The 19,839-nt window shown below is 42.6% G+C and overlaps 3 protein-coding genes across 4 annotated transcripts in view; 2 read left to right on the top strand and 1 right to left on the bottom strand.

Moving 5' to 3' along the window:
• Window positions 1–3,701, top strand: part of LOC311032398 (copine-9-like) — a 198,243-nt gene extending 194,542 nt beyond the window's left edge. Inside the window, exons 19-20 of the mRNA XM_084039154.1 lie at window positions 2,313–2,386; window positions 2,891–3,701. Coding sequence (XP_083895280.1) covers window positions 2,313–2,386; window positions 2,891–3,115 — 299 coding nt within the window. The 3' untranslated portion in view covers window positions 3,116–3,701. The remainder of the gene's footprint in view (window positions 1–2,312; window positions 2,387–2,890) is intronic.
• The window catches only part of efcc1 (EF-hand and coiled-coil domain containing 1), a 303,999-nt gene that overhangs the window by 185,630 nt on the left and 98,530 nt on the right, over window positions 1–19,839 (bottom strand). The window lies entirely within an intron of this gene.
• Window positions 7,080–18,091, top strand: LOC311032340 (zinc finger protein ZXDC). Of its 2 annotated transcripts, XM_084039044.1 has the most exons (10): window positions 7,080–9,091; window positions 9,725–9,877; window positions 11,252–11,330; window positions 11,799–11,929; window positions 12,169–12,339; window positions 13,694–14,475; window positions 15,474–15,558; window positions 15,673–15,842; window positions 15,944–16,045; window positions 17,347–18,091. In XM_084039044.1, exons 1-10 carry the CDS (start codon window positions 7,093–7,095, stop codon window positions 17,431–17,433), a joined length of 3,759 nt encoding a protein of 1,252 aa, XP_083895170.1. In that variant the 5' UTR covers window positions 7,080–7,092; the 3' UTR covers window positions 17,434–18,091. The 2 variants fall into 2 exon arrangements, 1 of the variants encoding a protein (XP_083895170.1); XR_014599175.1 differs by lacking the exon at window positions 15,673–15,842.

Here is a 19,839-nt window from a genome sequence, read left to right as displayed (position 1 = left end):
GTGTCATCAAAGTAAAGTGACATGTCAAGTGCTGTATTTATAAGTCACAATCAACCACTTCAGTCCCTGCGGCTCCAGGGCCACGAACACAGAGAAATGAGTTGGATCATCTTGACTTCTATGCTGGCAAAGTCTCGCTGGTGTAACGTTCTTCACGATAGGTTTCTGCACCAGATACAGATGTACAGTATGTGGCCACAAAATAGCCCCCACATCTGTTCTCTCCTGTCCCGTCTCTGTCCATCCTGCCGTGGTCTCTTGGTCTGTTGTTTTGCAATTTCCTCTATTATACAAGCGTTTAAAATTATCCCTTCCCCCCTCCTTCTTCTTCTATTTTCCCCTGCTGCTCCATCTACCATCTGGCCATCCCTGTTTGCCATGTGGAGCCTCACCAGTCTCCCTTCAGCATCCCTCTCAAAAATGTTTTTCCTGGAAAACAAAATATGACTTGTGTTTAGATTGTACCAAACAATAATATGACATCCATCCATCAATCTATCTGCAGCATTTAGCAACACAGAACTAAATACAGGAGTTCATCATTTCAACATTTAAATCAAATTCCTCCAACGTTACTATCTGTAAATACGTCACCATACAGGAGATATAGACTCTGGAAAAGTTTTTGCAGCTCCACTTTTAAGGTTTAAGGTTAAACTTGCATCTGCAATCAGCTGATGATCCTGTGTAGCGTAGGGTTCTGATCAACCAGGTGAGGAGCTCTTGATGTTGCTTTGCCATAAAAGACCATTAAAAGGGAGGTTTGGGGTTCATGACATATATAATTCATCGTCATTCAAAACCGGTAATATGAACCTTTTGTCTTCATTGACCATTGTCCGTTCCTGCCACAACATGAAAACAGGAAGGAAGTGATTAATCGCTCGATTGGATCGGCTGCCTGGGCCAACTGTGACAGTGATGAACGGTGTGAATCTGCGCCTGGCTTGGTTTTGTCACTTGCACATCTGATTTTCTTTGGTGATAAGAAACTATAAACCAGTAACTGTACCTTCCCTTCCTTCCTGTGGCTTATAAATGAACTAATTAGGTTGGTTTACAGAATGGGTTATTGTTTCTTCCTCTCCTTAGAGATCAGCAGGGAACAGACGTGGCACAGAGGGACCACTAACCCGTCTTCGGTCTGAACTCTTTATTAGTCCCAGAGGACCAGTGCATGACTTGTCAGCAGCAAGGTCCGCACTTGGTGTTCCCTCTGGTCTTACTTTCAGACCTCATACACATCGTAGTGATGCTTAACTCTGTCATATTTATTAGAGGCCTGTATGGATTTGTAAAACAAAAGGATTGGCACAGAAATCAACTGTATGCATGCTGACACGTAGCATATAGAGTTTGTTATAAGATCCCCTAAAAGTAGTTAATCCAGTTATTATTTTGAGGATTGGTACAAGAGAAATAAATCCAACGATAAATAATGTTCTTGTAGTTGCTGACGTTTCTCCTGTGAGACATCATTAACTTTGTTTACACTGGAAGTGAGTCAAGTTAGCCAGACAGATTAAGTACTTGTGCTGTGGATTTATAATGAATTCCACTAATGACGGAGAATTAGTGGGGGGGAAAAAGAGAAATAGAATAATACTTTGCCTCGCCATATACAGAGTCCCACTTAGCACTTGTGGTTTAAAACCTTGATTTAGCTCTCATATAGACCAGATTAGGTTATGGATTTAGACGTTATAAATATGAACAAAGTATCAAGTATATATGTAGAATACATATTTTTACATTTTGAATAAGCAATGCACACCCTCGCATTTACAATACAGTTTTACCTGACAGCTAATATACATCTATTTAATATATTGTTGAGGTTAAATTGTTCCGTGGAAAGATGATATGATGGCTAGATGGCAGGGGCTGCTTTAAAATAACATACTAAAGAAAATAAATGAACAAAAACACCTGGACAGTGCTAGAATCTATTTTAAACGGAGCCTCTCATTATCCTGAATCATACTTCCAAAACAGTTTACATCCCAGAATATAATAGATACAATAGATTTTTTGTTGCTGGGTAAGGACGTCCCCGCTAAAAGTGCCTTATGAACAGCAGCGTTTTAATTTGTTCATCAAATTACACGTAGATAATTTCCCCATGGACCGGCTGTGTTAGGTGGTCTGGGAAAGACCGGGGTTGAAGGTGGCTCACAGCTCCAGCCGTGAGCTTTACAGCAGCCCTCGCCTCGAGCTCGCCACTTCCTTAGTGCTCGCTTCACCCTCTCTATGTAGGATGTATAATATATTAAGCCTTACTAGCAGATAAACGTTGTGTTTGTCATCTGCAGCTATGGAGGAGCTGGATGGGGATGAGGTCAGAGTGTCCTCCAGGGGGTGCTTTGCTGACAGAGACATCGTCCAGGTACAGTATTCATTCCATACACCTTGACTGGTTGGAGTTTTATTCAAGTACCAAACAGACCTGATCCTTAATCAGTCTCATTGACACCAGTCAAGGCCAATATAGTATTTACCTTGAAAAGAAGACTGCATCGAAACCTGGAGAAGCTTTTATGAATTCTGATCTGATCCTATTCTTGGCATATTATGCGTGTAGGACAAGAAAACAAATTTTGTTTCCAGCGAATAAAAGGATTTCCTTTTTTTATGAGAGTGAATTTTAAGATTATTTTGAATCAAAAGGTAAAAAAGAAGCATAAATGACTGGTGTGACACAGTCTCAGTGTAATATCGATGCTCTTTCTATACATATATTCTTCAACAAAGTTCCTCGTAGCAGCTTTAAATTAATTCAGTTGCCATACCGAACAGATTCTCAACTGCATACCAACAAACACTCACAAATAACACATTTTGGCAAATGTCTTTATTATAACCATCATCCATTCCCCCTGTTCTCATCCAGTTTGTTCCTTTCCGGGACTACATCGACCGGTCAGGGAACCAGGTCCTGAGCATGGCCCGACTGGCTAAGGACGTCCTGGCGGAGATCCCCGACCAGCTGCTGTCCTTCATGAAGACCAAGGGGGTCGAACCTCGGCCCCCTTTACCTGCCACCTCAGACTCCCCCTCCATGTCCACCACCACCACTACTACTAATGCCCCGAAGCAACGCAACATGCACGCCTGAGACGAGGGCAGCGAGCGGAGCAGTATGGTCGTCGGAGATTTGAGCAAAGGAAGATAGTGTGTTTGTTTCTATGTGTGTAAGTGTGTGTGTGTGTGTGTGCGTGTGTGCGTTGCATGGGTACGGTTGGCTGACAAGAAACCAAGTCAGGCTTTTGAAGATTGTTTCCACAGTAAATTGAAGGGGACTAGAAGTGTTGATTGCTCAAAAACAAGATCTGGACTGGAAAATGTAGAAAATGCACTGGTTCTATCTTTGGTCAGCACGATGCACCCCCTGCAGATTAACACACAACTCTGCCGTTACTTACGGCATTTAAATCGTCTTCAGATGTAGTTTTTTCCCTCGGTTTTCAATGCCAACATTTCAACTGACACACCTTCTCCTGCAGGGGTGGAGTCTACAGCTCCATCCAATCCCACTTCAGTTCCCGTCACTGTTCCTGTTCACAGCAATGAGAGTGTCTGAGAGTAATACATCCTGAAGTAGCCGGCCAGTTGATTTCTATCAGTTGTAAAGAACGGCGATGTCCTTTCCTTGTTTCTTTATTCTCAGGGCATTTTCAAGGCTTAGCGGCAACACGGTGGATCTGAAAATAAGCATAAAAACGTATTTTTATTGCCTCTGGAAAATGCATGCTGTCTTAACTAAACGCTCTGTAATGAAATTCAAATGCGTTTAGATGTGAAAGGGTGGAAAATGCTCTACATTTCAAGGTCAACATTCAGAGACCGAGATTTGGCAAGTCTAAACTAATCCTACTTGGACACGAAGCAAGCACCTCCTGGATGCAGCAGGAAATACACACACACACACACACACACACACATATGTCTATACAAAACCATGAAATTGTCTGGGGATGGAGAACAGACTGAAATATCCTCAACCCCAGCGCCTCCACTTCCTCCAGCAATCGTACAATTTCACAATATCTGGAGCATTTCAGCCCCGTTTGCAAAGCTGAACATACTGCCCCTACCCCCCCCCCCCCCCCCCCCCCCCCTCCTCTAAATTGTAACTCTCTCAGCTGAGGTTGTCATTTGAGATGAATCATTCATGAGCCGGGCGCCTGTGGTCCTCAAGCTGTCTGGAGCATGTACCTGTTTTAAAAGGAATAAAGTTGGTCAGCGTGCATTATTTCCCAGGGCAGAATACTTCATATGTAGCAACGAATGTGAGAGCATCAGGGTCCCCTTTACTTTGTTTTCCCCCTGGAGAGAAAACACCAACGAAAAGAGTGAAAAAGTGAGGTTTGGAGTGCGGAGTCACAGTCACTCAGATTGACTACGTTTGGAAATGTATGCACATGTTTCCCTCATCAGTCCTGGTGTTGCTATGTGGCTGCATTATTTCCTGCAGCTGTCATCAGCGCTCATCAGACAATGTATCAATTTGCAATGAATGCATCTTTTTTTCCATGTCATTTCATTTATTATGCCTTTGTTGTTTGTATGAATGATTCAAGCATGAGTTAGAGTTTCAGAAAAAAAACATTATTTTTTACTGTGCTTTCTATTCCACACATGCACTCCTACAAACAGATAATGTGCAGTTGGACAAAAGCGTTTTCTCTCTGACCTTTGCCGCTTGTTGCAGGCTGAGCCAACAACTCGAGAGGAACGGCTCAACCTAACAGCGTCACAAAAATAGAAAGCTGGGAAGGTCTGTAAAGCCAATAATAACAGTAATAGGTGGATTATTACGCATGTGTCATATTGTGTCAGAAAGGAAATGGATATGAGGCCTTATTTCTGTCATAATCCTATGAGTATGTGCGAGGGAGGACTCTATTTTTATATGATAAAACAAGAAATCTATGTTGTTTTGCATGCTTACTTGGTTGATATGCTGCCAATGATGATGATGTACGCGTTCAGAAAAAAAATAATATATATATATATACATATATGTGTGTATCTTTATCTGAAAATGACTTCAAACAACATTCCTACATGTGTTGAACCGTGTGCTGTGCAGGAGCGTTCTTTCTATTCCTCCTGTTGTTGTGTGCAGTATATTTGAAGGAACTGCCAATGTGATAACCCAAAACATAGAGATGATGCACCGATAGTAGGATATAGATCCGTATCACACAGTGTTTAAAACATGCATGCATGCGTGTGTGTGTGTGTGTGTGTGTGTTATGGTCAGCAAGGACACCAACCCAAAGTCACAAAACCTATTGGATACTTTTATATGAAGCATGTTGAACTTTCTATACGATGTGTACAGTATTAGTTAATTACACTGAGACAATATTCTGCTCACTAACCCCGGTCAGTGTGATCCATACAGCCCACGTGGGTCAAATGTAAATACATCTAAATTGATCTACAGAATATTTTGTGAAGTCTTCCTTCCATTTTGTTCCCTTCATACATAAATGTCTTTCTGTCTTTCATTTCATCTTCATTTGTGTTGGTCAAAGTGTAGTCATAGGTCTGTCAATGTTTTATAGCTTTTGCTTAGAAACCAAATAAAGATGTTTAAGGCTCGTCTGTTACTATTTTTGAAGGTAATTATTGTTGTAGTTATGTTAGGGACTGTACAATAGTATTGATGGTGCAGTTTTAAGAAGGGCCTCTTAAATGTTTGTCACCCCAAATTCTTCTTTATTGAATGGATTAATAGGAGACGGATCATGAGCACATAGCTTTAATGCGAGTTATAACGTTTCAGGGTTTTATTTTACTTTAGTTTTACTTCAGTCTGCATCATAACAGAAAGTAAATTAGTTATGTGTCATATAACGTGTAGGCTAATATTATAATTCATGTTCAGCCTTTTATTTAGCTGGAATATTCAGCCATTGAAATTTCACACTTCTAATATACGCTCTGACATTTTTTTGTATCATATTGACATCGTAAATGTGCATAATACAAAATTCACAGCATTAATATAGGAGCAAACTAGTGGAGCAATGTCTACCTGAGAAGAGAATGTCCCTCCGTGTGTGTGGTTATCTGAGCTTCTCTAGTAGCTTCCCTTCTTCACTCATTATTTTCTTAAAGTCCTTACAGTCCAGTAACACTGCAGTAAAAGAAAGAAAACAAATTGCCGGAGCCAAATTATTTTACAAAGTTGTCAAACTTGGTAATGTTATAGCAATTAAATGTACTCGGTATGCTAATTCTCTACTACATGACCCTTCTATCAAAATATATCCATCAGAAGTTCAATTAAAATAGCAAAGTGTGAATCTGAAATGCATTGCCAAAACCCCGAGGGTGCCGTGCTCTTGACATATTGGTTTAATCATGGAGGGAGATAACTGGTATTTCTTCTGAGAAGAGTTTTGTTCATGTTTCATATTCCTACACTGCCACTCAGTGGAGATACAGTGAACACAACTCTGACTGGGATTGGGAATGATTAAAAAAAAGTTATGATTGGAGTTTTGGATCCATCTTTAAATTAACAGTTAAATCACTATTGGTAGAAGCCAGGACCATACACCATACAGTATATCGACATAATGCCTCTCAATGGTAATATCAAATCTTACTCGGATCCACTGAGAGAAAATCCACTCCAGTTTCACTCAACTATGATACTAATGCTGCCTTCAGGTACTCCTCGTAGCTCCTGCCTCTAGGTTTGATGGACGTAACCTACTGTGTGCAGTCTTCTTAAATTAGTTGTTCTTATACCCGAAACTGGAATGGGAAGCTGAAACACCGACGTCTGCTTTTTGACGTATGTTTGGTATGTTTAAGGACTCTTTAAGGGGGCAATTAGACCTTTGCTTCATCTCGCTACTAAAAATAGCTTATGTATTACACAGGCTTGATGAGGCTTTGGCAATTACTCAATTAGTAAACACGTTGTTTCGGTCGCTACACCGGTCAATAAGGAATGTCCATGCTGGCCCTAAAGGCAGCATCCGGCCTGCTGTAAACCACGAAGTGGCTTTCTGGAACGCCTCCAACTACTGGGGCGGGCCTTTTCTGTGTCGCTGCTACAGGGATACCAAGATGGAAATCCAGGGGCTTTCTGGTGCCCAAAACATTCACTCTCAACATGGCGCCCTGCACAGAACCAATACGTCTCCACTTCGATCAGCGACAGGCTCGATACCTGGTTTTATTTCCACCGAAAATGAAGCGGGTGGACTTTTGCAGTCGCCCGAGTCACAAAGTGACAACAACAACAACAGTAGGCCGAGGACATCACCGTTTCACCTACTGGCGGAAAATGGCAGCGGAGCCGCTTGTTCGCCTGTCAGCAAACCGCAAGCAACCGATAAAGCCAATTTACCGGGTAACAGACCGTTTGACGGACTTCATAACGTAAACACGGAGAAAGAAAATGAGCTCGAAGCACTGCTTGGTTCGCAGGAGTTAGTGAGGACTGGCTGGAAATACGGGGTAGAAAGCGGGGATAGTGTAATGCAAATGGCGCTGCCTCTGTTTGAAGGGGAAGAGGAACCGATGCCGCAGCGGCAGTTAACGTTACCGTTTCCAGTTTTACGGCAGCAGCGCGAGGACGGCGCCTACAAGCAGCCTTCACTGACCAGCTACAGCGCTACTGCGCCGGGGAGCATCAACGCGGCGGACAAACCCACCCAGGAATTATATGTCGTTTTTAATGTCGTCCAAGAGGATGGCAACGGCGGAGCAGCCAAACACCGAGCGGACGTGCCATGCGAGAGCGGCGATCTGATGAGAGGTAGAAGACCAGAGTGCTCCAACGCAAGTCCCTGTGGCTCCATGGAGGTGGGAAGCAGCAGTGACGTTATTCTCTGTGAATCTAATGACAACTTGAACTGTCTTGATACCCAGGCCTTGAAAAGAACCGACCATGTTTTCAATTTACTGAACGACAGTCCTGCCGTGGCTGCTGCGAAGCAGACGGTCTACCACCACACTGTCGAAGACGTTGTTTTGACGAACAAATATGGCGATAAGATTTGTGGCCAGATTTGTACCGAAAACAATGAAAGTAAACTTGCCAGGGAGCTTCCGTCGCACTCTCGTGTTGACGAGAGCAGTGGCTTGATTTCAGCGACCTCGGGTGTCGTGGAAGCCATGGACACTTCGGACTTTGTTTCGGACTCAACGGGGCTGCGGGGGAGTACCAACCCAGTCACGGCCTCCGCAAGTCCGCCTGCCAGCGAAACCTTTTCCGGAACTATCACAATAAACAACCAAAGCATCATAGTGACCATAGAAAACGGGATACTGACTCTCGCTGCTCCACCAGAGGGGTATGTACACAAAGAGGACGACATGGTCAGCCTAAAGGAGCACCTAGGCATGAAAGACCATGAGGATATTGTTCTTCTCAACTATGACAGTGGCACCAAATCCATCGGGAAGATCAGCACGCTGGCAGTGTCCAGCCAGCAGGAAGAGCCCCGGCCCGGTTTATCGGTCAGTGACTCGGAGCTGGCTCTGGTGGATGACTGTTCGCTATCAGAGCTTGGCACTTCTCTGGACTCCTGTCCGCTTGTCAAGCAGGAGGTGGGGACGTTATGTGCTGTAACAGAGGCTGATCTGGTCACCCCGTCCCCAAAAGCCACTGTAGCAGACCTTGACAACGGGGACTTCCATTCTCTTCCCCTAATAAGGTCCAAGAAAGAGACCTTGGCCTCTTTTGGGTGCCCAGAATCAGACTGCTCTTGTACATTTGATACACGTCAGAAACTCAAGGTTCACCTTCTACACCATGCCGAGGACCCGCGCCCCTACCAGTGCACCGTGGAGGGCTGTGGCTGGGCTTTTGCTACCTCCTATAAGCTAAAGCGACACCTTCAGTCCCATGACAAGCAGCGGCCACACACCTGTCAGTTTGAAGGCTGCGGGCGGCGTTTCACCACAGTCTACAACCTCAAGGCTCACGTTAAAGTCCATGAGCAGGATAATGCCTTCATCTGCGAGATTTGCAGTGAGAGGTTTCGCAGTGCTACACGTCTCACCAATCACCAGAGGGTCCACTTCGAGCCACAGAGGCCCCACAAGTGTGAATTCCCAGGTAACGTCCCAGTTGGATGATTCTTGTTTTTTATTATTTTTTTGCTTTTATTTGAGCATATTACAATTTTTCATATATCCTTGTACACTTCCGCCGTTGGCTGATGTTCTGGTATCCAACAACAGTTCGGCATTGAACCATATGAAAATTTCATGTCACTATTATCCCTTCCAAAATAACTGTGATCCACAATATTATCCATATTATCATCAAACTATGGTTAAAGCTCTTACAATGGTATTTAAAAATAGTGTAATCACCGTAGTTTTTATATTGGGCTCTATTTTTCACTTCTCTACCATGATGGTGAGCTGGACCACTTATTCAAGTCACTCATGATGGTATTTACGATTATCTCAGCAATGGAAATTCACCACGATCAACTTATTATGAGTGTTTTTTTTTAATTTATCACAAGCCATGATAAAATCCCACAATGTCCCCTTCCTAACAGTACTATGTTTATATTGAATATATAGCAAATTACCTCAAACTGCAAAAGCATCCGGAGCCACTAAAGTGTAAAGTGATACTAGTAAACTGTATGCATTACAGTCATTTACCACATCTGTCAGTCTAATGCTTAATCCCGAAAACATTGTCTTCCTTCATGTTTCCCTGTGTCATGTTCAGGCTGTGAGAAAACCTTCATCACCTTCAGTGCCCTGTTTTCCCACAATCGCATTCACTTCAGAGAAACGGGCCACTTCACCTGCAGCTACCCAGGCTGCGACAAGACGTATGACAAGGCCTGTCGTCTCAAGATCCATATGAGAAGTCACACTGGTAAGCTGATCCTAGATCAGAGTGTCTGTGACATTGCTATATTGTAATGGAGGGAAAGGGGGGTGCTCTTCACAGAGATGTTTGAGGCTGTTTTTTTTTGTTTTTTTTAAGAATAAGTCATCCCTCGATCACATGATGCTGCGAATGTGTTGCTCTCTGTTCACTCATTTCAGATGAGAGCAGTTGTGAATGCTGCTTATTTCCAAAACATTACAATCACATTGGAAACAAGAATATGCCGGTACTAGGGCTGGATGTTGTTTGAAACATTTTCAATACATTCAATTACCGGTTCCACAACCATACTTTTCTTGATACTTTGTGTGAATGAAAACCGTTTTACCTTATTAGTAAACAACTATTTTCTATAAATGGCTACAGCTTCTTTGAAAAATTGTTTATTATGTAAAAGCTTTCTTCAAGTGACAGTTGATAATGTAAATAGTCTGTTATTATGAATGACAAGACGTATAAGTTCATTGTTAACCAACATGTTTGCAGCAACTCATTCTACCACCCCACCAAACTCTGTTCTCAAATTAAACACTTTACAGTTTCTTTAAATATTTATCAGTTGATTATCCAAATATTTATTATCAGTCACTTTTCTGAATCCACATAAACCACTCTTCGTATCGGCATTAAATTACATCCACCACACAGCACTTATTTAAAATGAAAATACTAGTCGATTCACATTTGCTGACGAGCAATCTGGCATATGAAAAGCTATTTTTTAAATGGAGTCTGACGCAATGCTTACTCCACATGAAATGCACCGGGGCAACATTACATCACTTCCTGTAAACTTAATAGAGAACTGAATAATCTCTGGTCTCGCTCAGATAAAAACACTGAATCTGTCGGCATGTTAGCGTGTCGTTCACGGCCGAGATGTTACCTCCACTTCACCTGTCGGCCCTCTGGCCACCTCTGTCTGCTTGTGTGTGGAGAATCTCCACAAGAGCAGAGACTATAAATGACTGTGAAATGTTATCAGTGATGCAATAATATAGAGGAAACACTGTCCACACTTGGGATCACATGCTGAAACATTTCTGATGTTGCCTGCTCTCGGATGTTGATGTTCTAATGGAAATGGCACAACTACTGTAAAGCACTTAAATTTGGCACCATTTTCCTCAAAGTTTTTCTATACCGGGTTGGACCGACATCATTTAGCCTGTGCCTGATGACACAGTTTAACGATACCCAGTGTACTGAATCTGGGGTCTGGGAAACCCTCTGGTGCAATTTAGCCGTGCAGCGAGGTTGCACCAACATTTAGCTCAAAGTTAACTGGGTACGACTTCTCTTTCTTGGTGATCGTGGACTTTCTGCATTGTTAAATAAACATGAACTTCCTGTTTGTAGGTGAGAGGCCATTTGTCTGTGACTCGGAGGGCTGTGGCTGGTCCTTCACCAGCATGTCTAAGTTGCTCCGACATAAACGGTAACTGCTTATTAACAGATGCTTTCTCTTGATTTAGTTCCAGTTATTGCTAATTAATGTCAAATCAGTTGTAGAGCTATCAAGACTACAGACATCTTGCCCTTTGACGTCACTTGAGGCTTCAGCTTTTGCAGTCCTCATGCTATAGTTTGAATTCAGGACAAGTCATTGAGTTTTAGTTTGGTGTTGCAGTGGTATTGATGCAGTTCTTTTAGCTTTTGACTCTGAATGTTTGTGGTATGAAATAACATTCCTGTAAACATCTGTGTTCATTTAGAAAAAAACTGCCGTTGCAGTTCTGTTTTATTGGTGAGGTTTGTGTGTTGTTGAATACCAATACGTTGTCATGATATTGCAGGTCTTGGCTTTGAGTTTTTTTTTATGTAGTATTTATGTCTATCCACCCGTTGTTCGTGTAATGATGAGTGTCTCACTGGCCACAGACTCTCTGACTTCTGTGTCTATCAGGAAACACGATGATGACCGCCGCTTTGTCTGCACAGAGGAGGGTTGTGGGAAATCCTTCACCCGGGCAGAGCACCTCAAGGGTCACAGTATCACACATCTGGGCACCAAGCCCTTCCAGTGCCATGCAGAAGGTACGTACAAATATCAGAAAACAAATATAGTAGGTGGACTTTTTGCTGGGAGAAGGTCAGAGGTTAGACATGTTTATTATTCATTTTTATAAAATAAGGTTTGTTCATTTACAAATTAACAGACAATTTTTTTCCTTTCATTCAGTTAAATACTCTCCTGATAAATAATTTTCTCTTCGAGTAGTTTGAAGTTTTCTGAAGAGGTAATCACTTATGACATTTGTCTCTATGGTCTTCAGGCTGTAATGCCAAGTTCTCAGCACGCAGCAGCCTCTACATCCACTCCAAGAAGCATAAGCAGGACGCCAGCACCCTGAGGACTCGCTGCCCTGTGAACAACTGCTCCAAACACTTCTCCTCCCGCAGCAGCCTGAAGAGCCACATTCTCAAACACCACCACCTCAGTCCTGGTTAGTGACTGTCATTGTTGGCTCATGACCTAAAATAGTTCATTTAATGGGATGGTTTGATACTACTCAGCCTTTTGTGTCAGAACAAAATTCAACAAATGCAAATGCACCAAAAAATGTCAGACAACTCCATGTTTACATGCTGTCTGAGCCACAAAACACACTTTCATATTTCAAAAGGGATTTTTGGATCTACTCTGGGATTCATTCATTTTTAAACTCGCAATACAAAAAGATAACTTCCTGGGGCACTATTTCTTCTCTAGAAGCATTCATTTGTTAGGCTCTTTACAACCATGAATCCATCCATCGTCTCCCGCTTATCCTGTATTCAGGGTCGCAGGGGGACTGGAGCCGATCCCAGCTGACATTGGGCGATGGCAGGGTTCACCACATCTTGTCTTACTAAAATCCGGAATACTTTTTTTCTCTTCAAAGTGTTTGTGATGTTATTGTAATGTTGAATTAACAGGGAGTTACTAGCTTGAGGATAATTGAACTTAATTGTAATAAGGGTATTGAGTTTTAATGTTCCATCGTATACCAATATTAGCAAAGTAGCGAAAATAACAACGTGGCTCTATTAAGCGACCAAATGTAATGATAGAATTACACTCAGCATCTTTTCTAAAACCAAAGATTTCACCGTGTTTCTCTGTGTGATGTGGACAAAAAGAAAAGCAGCCTGACATTAGAGTAACATTCTCTTCACAAACATTTCTTCAACTCAACACAGAGCTTTCTACACTTACTGTGCTGTCTTCATCATTTTAGCAGCTTTCCCTCATCAACTTCTCACAGAACTTCATCTGAATCTATTAGCATTGAGTGTGTTTGAGTTCTGGAAGCCGCTCTCCGTCTCCCTGCTGCAGTACCACTCTCTACCTGAGCTGTTTCTGATGTGCTGAAAGGGGTGCTATTTTACAAAAACAGTCTTATTAAACACTTTTTTAATGTGATATCTGATTACAAATATGAAGTCAACTGTCAAAGAACTCGCATCAACACAAGTAACGGGGTATCAGATTACTGTAAAGCATGTACATTTTTATTAAGCAATTTTTTACAATTTACTATTTTTAATGTTTTAAATTTCCATGTTTTATCATCTATATTTCCATTACTTTTCCTAATGGTTTACATTTTTGCTGCAGTATTGTTTCAGTATCAATATTGAGATATTCAGGCAGGGTATCGTATCAAAGTCACAATTTTGGAATTGAGACAACAATTCAACATTTTGTTTTATTATTATTTCTGATGGTATAAAACTGTATCAAATGTAAATCATTTATTCCAGAAAATCATTATTACCCGAACACAACACAACTGTTCCCCCTTCTCTTTATACCAGATGTTCTTAGCCAGATGGAGACCACGCTCACCCTGACCCCTAGCAGCGAACTCATCAGCTCCACCCCAACAGTCGCCGGGCCTGGTATTGCCGGCAGTGACCAGCTGACCAACTTGGACCTCAGCTCTCTTTTCTCTGCTGTGCCTGGTGGCGCTGCACCCACCGCTGGAATCGGAGTGGGAATTCCCATTGCCGGGAGCAGCTGTAACGGCACTTTCACCATGGACCTCTCCCTTGTCAGCTCAGGCATCCTCACCGTCGACCCCTCCTCCGTCAGCACCCCACTGGGTGCCGGCACTAACACCACGTTGGCCAAAGCTGTGGACCCTCTTATCCTGGCAGCCAGTGCTGACATGGGCCCCCACCACGGTTTGGAGGGAACAGTGGGTGACGTCCTGCCCCCACAGGGGACTCTCAATCTGGATGATGTGCAGACAGTTACCCCGGAGGCCTTGGGAACCCTCACCGCTCTCGCAATGCAGAGTGCTGTTGGCTCTGTGGACCCCAGTCTGCAGCACCCACTCAGCTGCTCCAGCACCCTGAGCGTGGAGTCCACCGCCTCCCTGGTAGTAGCCCCCGTTGCCGAGCTGCTGGCCTCGCCCTCGAAGGTGGTGGAGGTGGGTGGCCAGGGGGGGGCGGGGCCTTTGCTGGGCTGTGTGGAGGTGCTTGGATCTCAGGAGGGAGGAAAAGTCCTCACCCAGTTTGTTTTCCCCGGACACAGCAGCAGCTTCAGCCCACAGAAAGACCAGGAACTAAATGCCGTGTCACCAAGCAGCTTCCTGGTAAGTTGTCATGCTCTCATGCAGCACACTTTAAAGGGGAACACATCAAAGTCTGTTTCCAGGACTTGGGGGATACTACTCTATATGTGAAGTTGTGGAAATGCTTAAGTAACTCCAGAGTGAACTATGTGAAGTCTGATTAATCGGTTGGGGCTGAAGACAATACATTTGAAAAGTGAAAAAGGTGTGGAGTTAGAAAGATATTAGCTGTTAGCTAATTAGCTTATTAGCTGCCGGACACCCTAGATTCTCTGACAGGACTATAGACCAATTTGGAGTAGACCTCACGTTTACCTCACTAAAGTTGCTCGAGTATTGTGGCAAAAACCATTCAAATCAGATTAAACGGAAATCCAAATGTTGTGTTGTAGGTTGTCGGAATAAGAATTAAAAAATAGATGAATTTTGTCAAAGAAGCCCTTTGAAGCAAAACACAGGCGTTAAACTGGCTGACTGGACTGATGAAATCATCCTGAATACTCAGTTTGTATTAGTTTTCTCCTGTTTATCACTCCGATGACGAATCAATGATGACATTTACTTTCAACTATGACTGAACACAAACTAAGCCTTGGGACTCATAATGTCATTGATGTTCCGATGTGATGACTGATGATGATGTCCTGGACATGAATGGAAAGTACAAAATCATCATCCGTCCACTGTAACCAAGTCCATGCAGTTGGATCCGTACAGCGAGTACAGCTCAGGAAATTCACCATATTGATAATTGTTAGCTTATCAATGTCAGACCAGTAGAATTATTAAAGAAGGCGTCCAGATGATCCAGATTATTTGACGCTCATATCGGACACCAGTTTTGACTCCGCCCACAAAATACATCATCGCTGTTTACAACGCAAAACAGGTCTATTGGCTGTCAAGCTGCATTGAGGGCAATGTAGTGCTTGTTCTGTTCTTTGATGTGAAAGGGTCCTATTGTTAGGAAATGGCCCAAATACAAGTAGTAACTTCTGTGTTCACATTTTGTCTGTCAGGAGAGTGGAGGTTCAGCTAGGACGGACTACAGAGCCATCCAGCTGGCCAAAAAGAAGAAGCAAAGAGGTCCATCATCCTCCTCGGGTAAGACACATTTCAGGACATCATTCAACCCTACTAAGTCAGACGAGAAAGTCTGGAGACAAAAGGGACTAGTACAACAGCAAGTGATGCTAGTGTTCACTTTGCCCAATCCAGGGACTTCAGGATCAAATCAGAGAAAAGCTAAAGGAGTAAAGGCAGCCTCGGCTCCTCCGATGGCTCCCTCTGGTGTTCGTTATGGGGAAGGAGCTGCAGCAGCCAATGGGGGCCTGACCCTGCGTGACCCCGTCACCGGGGCCCAGTATGTCCAGATTCAGCTGCTGCAGGTGAGCTCCCCAGACGTGTGATTATGATGCAGTTTGTGGTTTGTGTTGCGAGAAAAGTGCAGCTGTTGTGCCCCGACTGATCAAAGCGTGTGTAAATGCAGGACGACCCAGCCAGTGATGGCGACCTGGCCTTCCAGCTGAGCTCGCAGCCCTCCAGCTCCCACTCTCAGCTCACTGCCGACCTGCCTGTCAACATTCTACAGGTAAGAAACCTTTTCATCTCCATTTGCTGATGATTTCACATAGTGGTTTTCAAACTGGGGGCGCGGCGAGTAGGGATGATTTCCACGGACGGAATCACAGAATTTCACAATGAAAATTGAATCAAATGTAAAACGCAGAATTTAGTTGGAATTTATAAAAAATCCAGGGTTTCCCCGAACATTATACGTGTTTGTCACCGCACCTAAAGGAAAGAGAAGAAGAAAAAACCACATTGTCGAGAGTCTCTACTGTGTTTTAGTGTAATTAACGGCAGCGTCTCCTCTCTGTCTGTTTCACAGAGGGGCGGGGGTGAGACACACGCACACGTCGAAGACGTTTATTATAACTTTTCTCTGAGTTTTGTCAACATAAGAATGACTCGACCCACACGATTCCGTGTGATGAGCAGCTACAAACAGAATCTCACATCAGAAATTAACAGATTCACAACTGAATGTGAAACTTAAATAACGGCAGGTGGATCGACAGATGCGCTGACTTTAGACAGTGTTAAAGTCGTATTAAAGTCTCTTTAATTCTAAGATTGGGAACCACTGATTTAACACAGCTCCACCTAATGATACAGTGAGGTTTCATTTGATAGCAAATCAAACTTTTAAAATGAAAATTGCGGCACAGTAAGATTTAAATGTCTGTGTTTTGACTAAATCCACAAATGGAAATAAAAGTGAACACGACAAAGTCAGGTGAGGTTTTTTAGCCCACATTAAAAGTTCATATATGAAATCTAGCATGTGGTGAGTTGTGCAAACAAACATCAGGTTTAAAGTGAACCAACCCAACTTAAACTCATTAAACTGGGGGTATGTGTTGCTCTCTCTGTGGCTCATGTTACCTCAGTTACAAAACTGCAACTGTTTTGCAATCGGAGGCTCACATTACCACAGTCTTGAGGCCTTTTTACACGGAAGATCACTGCAGAAAGCAGAGTAAAAATATGCCGCATCATATACATGTGCATCATATACATACTACCTCCGTTGCTGTCTCAGAGGCGTTACATTCTGTCACCTCTTTCCATCTCGGTTAGCATTTACACTGATACTCCCATAACGAATAGGCAGTGTAAAAGGGTATAGGTGTATTCAGTATGTTGCAATCTGCAACTACACCACTAGATGCCACCAAATCCTACACACTGTTCCTTTTTAAAAGGGTATCATTTTATATGCCGTCCTCCAAATATTCCCCAAATTCCAGAGCTGTGCTTGGCCATGAAAATGTTGCAACCCCTTTTTTGATATAAGAGAACTGAGCTCTGTGACTGTACCTTTTGAAGGAACCTTCAGTGATGACGGAGGACGACAACGGGTCTGACAACTCCCAGTTCACAGGAAGCACAATCAACCTCCAGGATCTGGAGTGAAAACCTCAAAGCTGCAGGTGCGAGGTCTGCTGCCATGATCAACGTCCACAGTTTACATCAACAAGCAAACCCAGAGATGTTCGTCTCCATCGAACGGTTGCCTCGTCTTTTCCCAGGATGTTGAAAGCCTTTTTGGACATGTGGTTAATGTAGTTTGCGGAGAGGGGTGGGCGTGAGTCCACACATAATGCACCTTGACAAGAGATGAGGATTAAATTCAGAAGATATTTATGTTTATTTCTGAAGCCCAGTTTGTACCAAAATCAAACCTGAGAGCCCAAGTCAAAGCGACGCGAGGGGCTCTTTGTCCCTCCGTGTCCGGTGGGTTTGATAGTAACGGTGTCTATTCCATGGTGCCACATTGCCACTCATGCACACATAGTGCGCTGTCTGCGCTCCAGTTGCCTTACAGACACCTCACGCTGTGCATTCCTCCACCGGCGGGTTGGCCGCTTCATTTGTTGCTATTTTGATTTCTTATGGTTTCTTTTTCTATGGCGGCAGTAAGTCCATGTTGAAAACATGCCTGTTCATGTGTTTATGTAATGAGATACTACCTTCTTGTAATAATTGTATCTGTTATTTATTATTTAGCTGTGGGTTTACAGAATGGCAGAGCCAAACACAGAGATGATTAAAGAATCAAAGCACAATCAGAGCGGTTTGTGGGGAGGCCTTAATTTCTCTTTCTTTGATGGAATTCAACTCTGTGATTTTCATTTTGACCAGATGAAAGATTTATGAGGATTCATAAGATGCATGAAGGGAAGCAGGTGACTTTGATATTGGGCACAACGGGGGAAATAATTTGGCCAAGCTCTAAGAATTTGTAAAGCCGATTTAATATATTTCAGCTTTATTACAGCATTACCTAAGTCATTGCAGATGAAGGTCTCGGTACCAAAGGTGAGATGGTAAAAAGGCAGCACATACCGAGCCTTTGTCCACAGCTGAATGATTTATTTATATATTATTTATGCTTTATTGGAAAGAGAATTAGATCAGAGACATGGCATCTCCATGGCAGCGTGCTGCTGCCAACATGACTAAAACAAATCTCAAGATATTTTACATCTGGTCATCTGTATTATTCAGTTTTTACAATAAATGTTTCTTGTGATAAAATATATCACAAAACCAATGTATATTGTTAAAGCAGACTTCTCACAACATGAGAATGTGTTATGTTCTAATAGAAACGTACATTTACAAGTTTAATTTGATGCTTGGGGACAATAGAGGGTCCATCTATCCATATGCACAGTGTATTCAGGAAGTCCAGTATTTAGACCCCTTCACTTATCCACATTGTATTATGTTGCAGTTTGATGCAAAACGGTTTAAATTAATTCCCCCCTAATCAATCTACACTCAATACCTCATATTGAAAAAGCTGTGATTTGACAAGTTTGAGAAATGTCTGCAGATTTATGAAGTGAAATATCGCATTGACATGAGATGTGATAAATGATACCTTTTTAACCACTTTAGATCACATCCGCTGTCATCGTCCGCCTATTTAACAATATTTACCATCTTCTCTTCCTGGAAAGTGATGTATGCTTAAGATTGTACCAAATATTAAGACATCCATCCGTAACAGCTTCACACCAGAATCCAGGTGGATCCAGATCCCGTAAGGTTGCTGCTCTGCTGCTTGTGTTCATCAGATCCACCCGTCACTCCTAATCGGTCCGAATATGGTCACTTCCTTCACTGGTTGCAAATAATACAACATGGTGATGGCCAAAATGCCAAACTCTGGGCTTCAAAACTAGTTCACAAACAAACGGGTGATGACTATGTCCATTTCCTATATACACCATGATATTGGTCTGATAATCGTGACCTATTTATTACATTGAATCTACTATAAGGCTTTCATATACAGTATTTGCCAGTTTTATTGACCCACAGAGCAATTTGACATCTAAAATATGTTTAATGTGTATGTGTCGTTTAAAACAAAGTTTCTTGTTATATTGGAAAATATTGCAAAAAGGCCCCTCGTTATAATATGAAAATTAGAACTTGTTGTCATGGTTCATCTGTTTAGTACTCAAATTAAGCCTGAATTAAGAGAATGTAGAAGTTTAAAAAGTCTTACTTTTCATGCCTTTATACAATGAAATTTGTTTAGAGAAATCTGGTGTCTTATCTCACACTAGTATTATCATTAGTGCTTTCTGGATAGAGACCACATTTCCCATAAGCCCTTGTTATTACTGCCCTTTCTCGCTCTTCTAGCAAGCAGCCGCACTCTTTTGTAGAGTACTGTTTACGACCAGTAGATGGTGTCCAAGTCACATAGAGCATTCCCCATGGTGCAGAGTAGCAGTTAGCTGACACGAAGCATAATACTCAATAGCTGTGTAATCCGTGATGTTTCAGCTGCTGCTTGGATTT

This window comes from Eutrigla gurnardus (genome assembly GCF_963514095.1).
Source record: "Eutrigla gurnardus genome assembly, chromosome: 2".
NCBI lineage: Eukaryota > Metazoa > Chordata > Actinopteri > Perciformes > Triglidae > Eutrigla > Eutrigla gurnardus.
This window is presented reverse-complemented; position numbering and strand designations above follow the sequence as displayed.

What these genes read in the sequence shown, in the direction of transcription:
- LOC311032340 (XM_084039044.1), top strand. Translation starts at nt 7,093, where the DNA reads ATGGAAATCCAGGGGCTTTCTGGTGCCCAAAACATTCACTCTCAACAT. An exon ending in AAGTTGCTCCGACATAAACG is followed by an intron (nt 11,331 to 11,798) that starts GTAACTGCTTAT and finishes TGTGTCTATCAG; the next exon opens with GAAACACGATGATGACCGCC. An exon ending in AGGTCCATCATCCTCCTCGG is followed by an intron (nt 15,559 to 15,672) that starts GTAAGACACATT and finishes TGCCCAATCCAG; the next exon opens with GGACTTCAGGATCAAATCAG.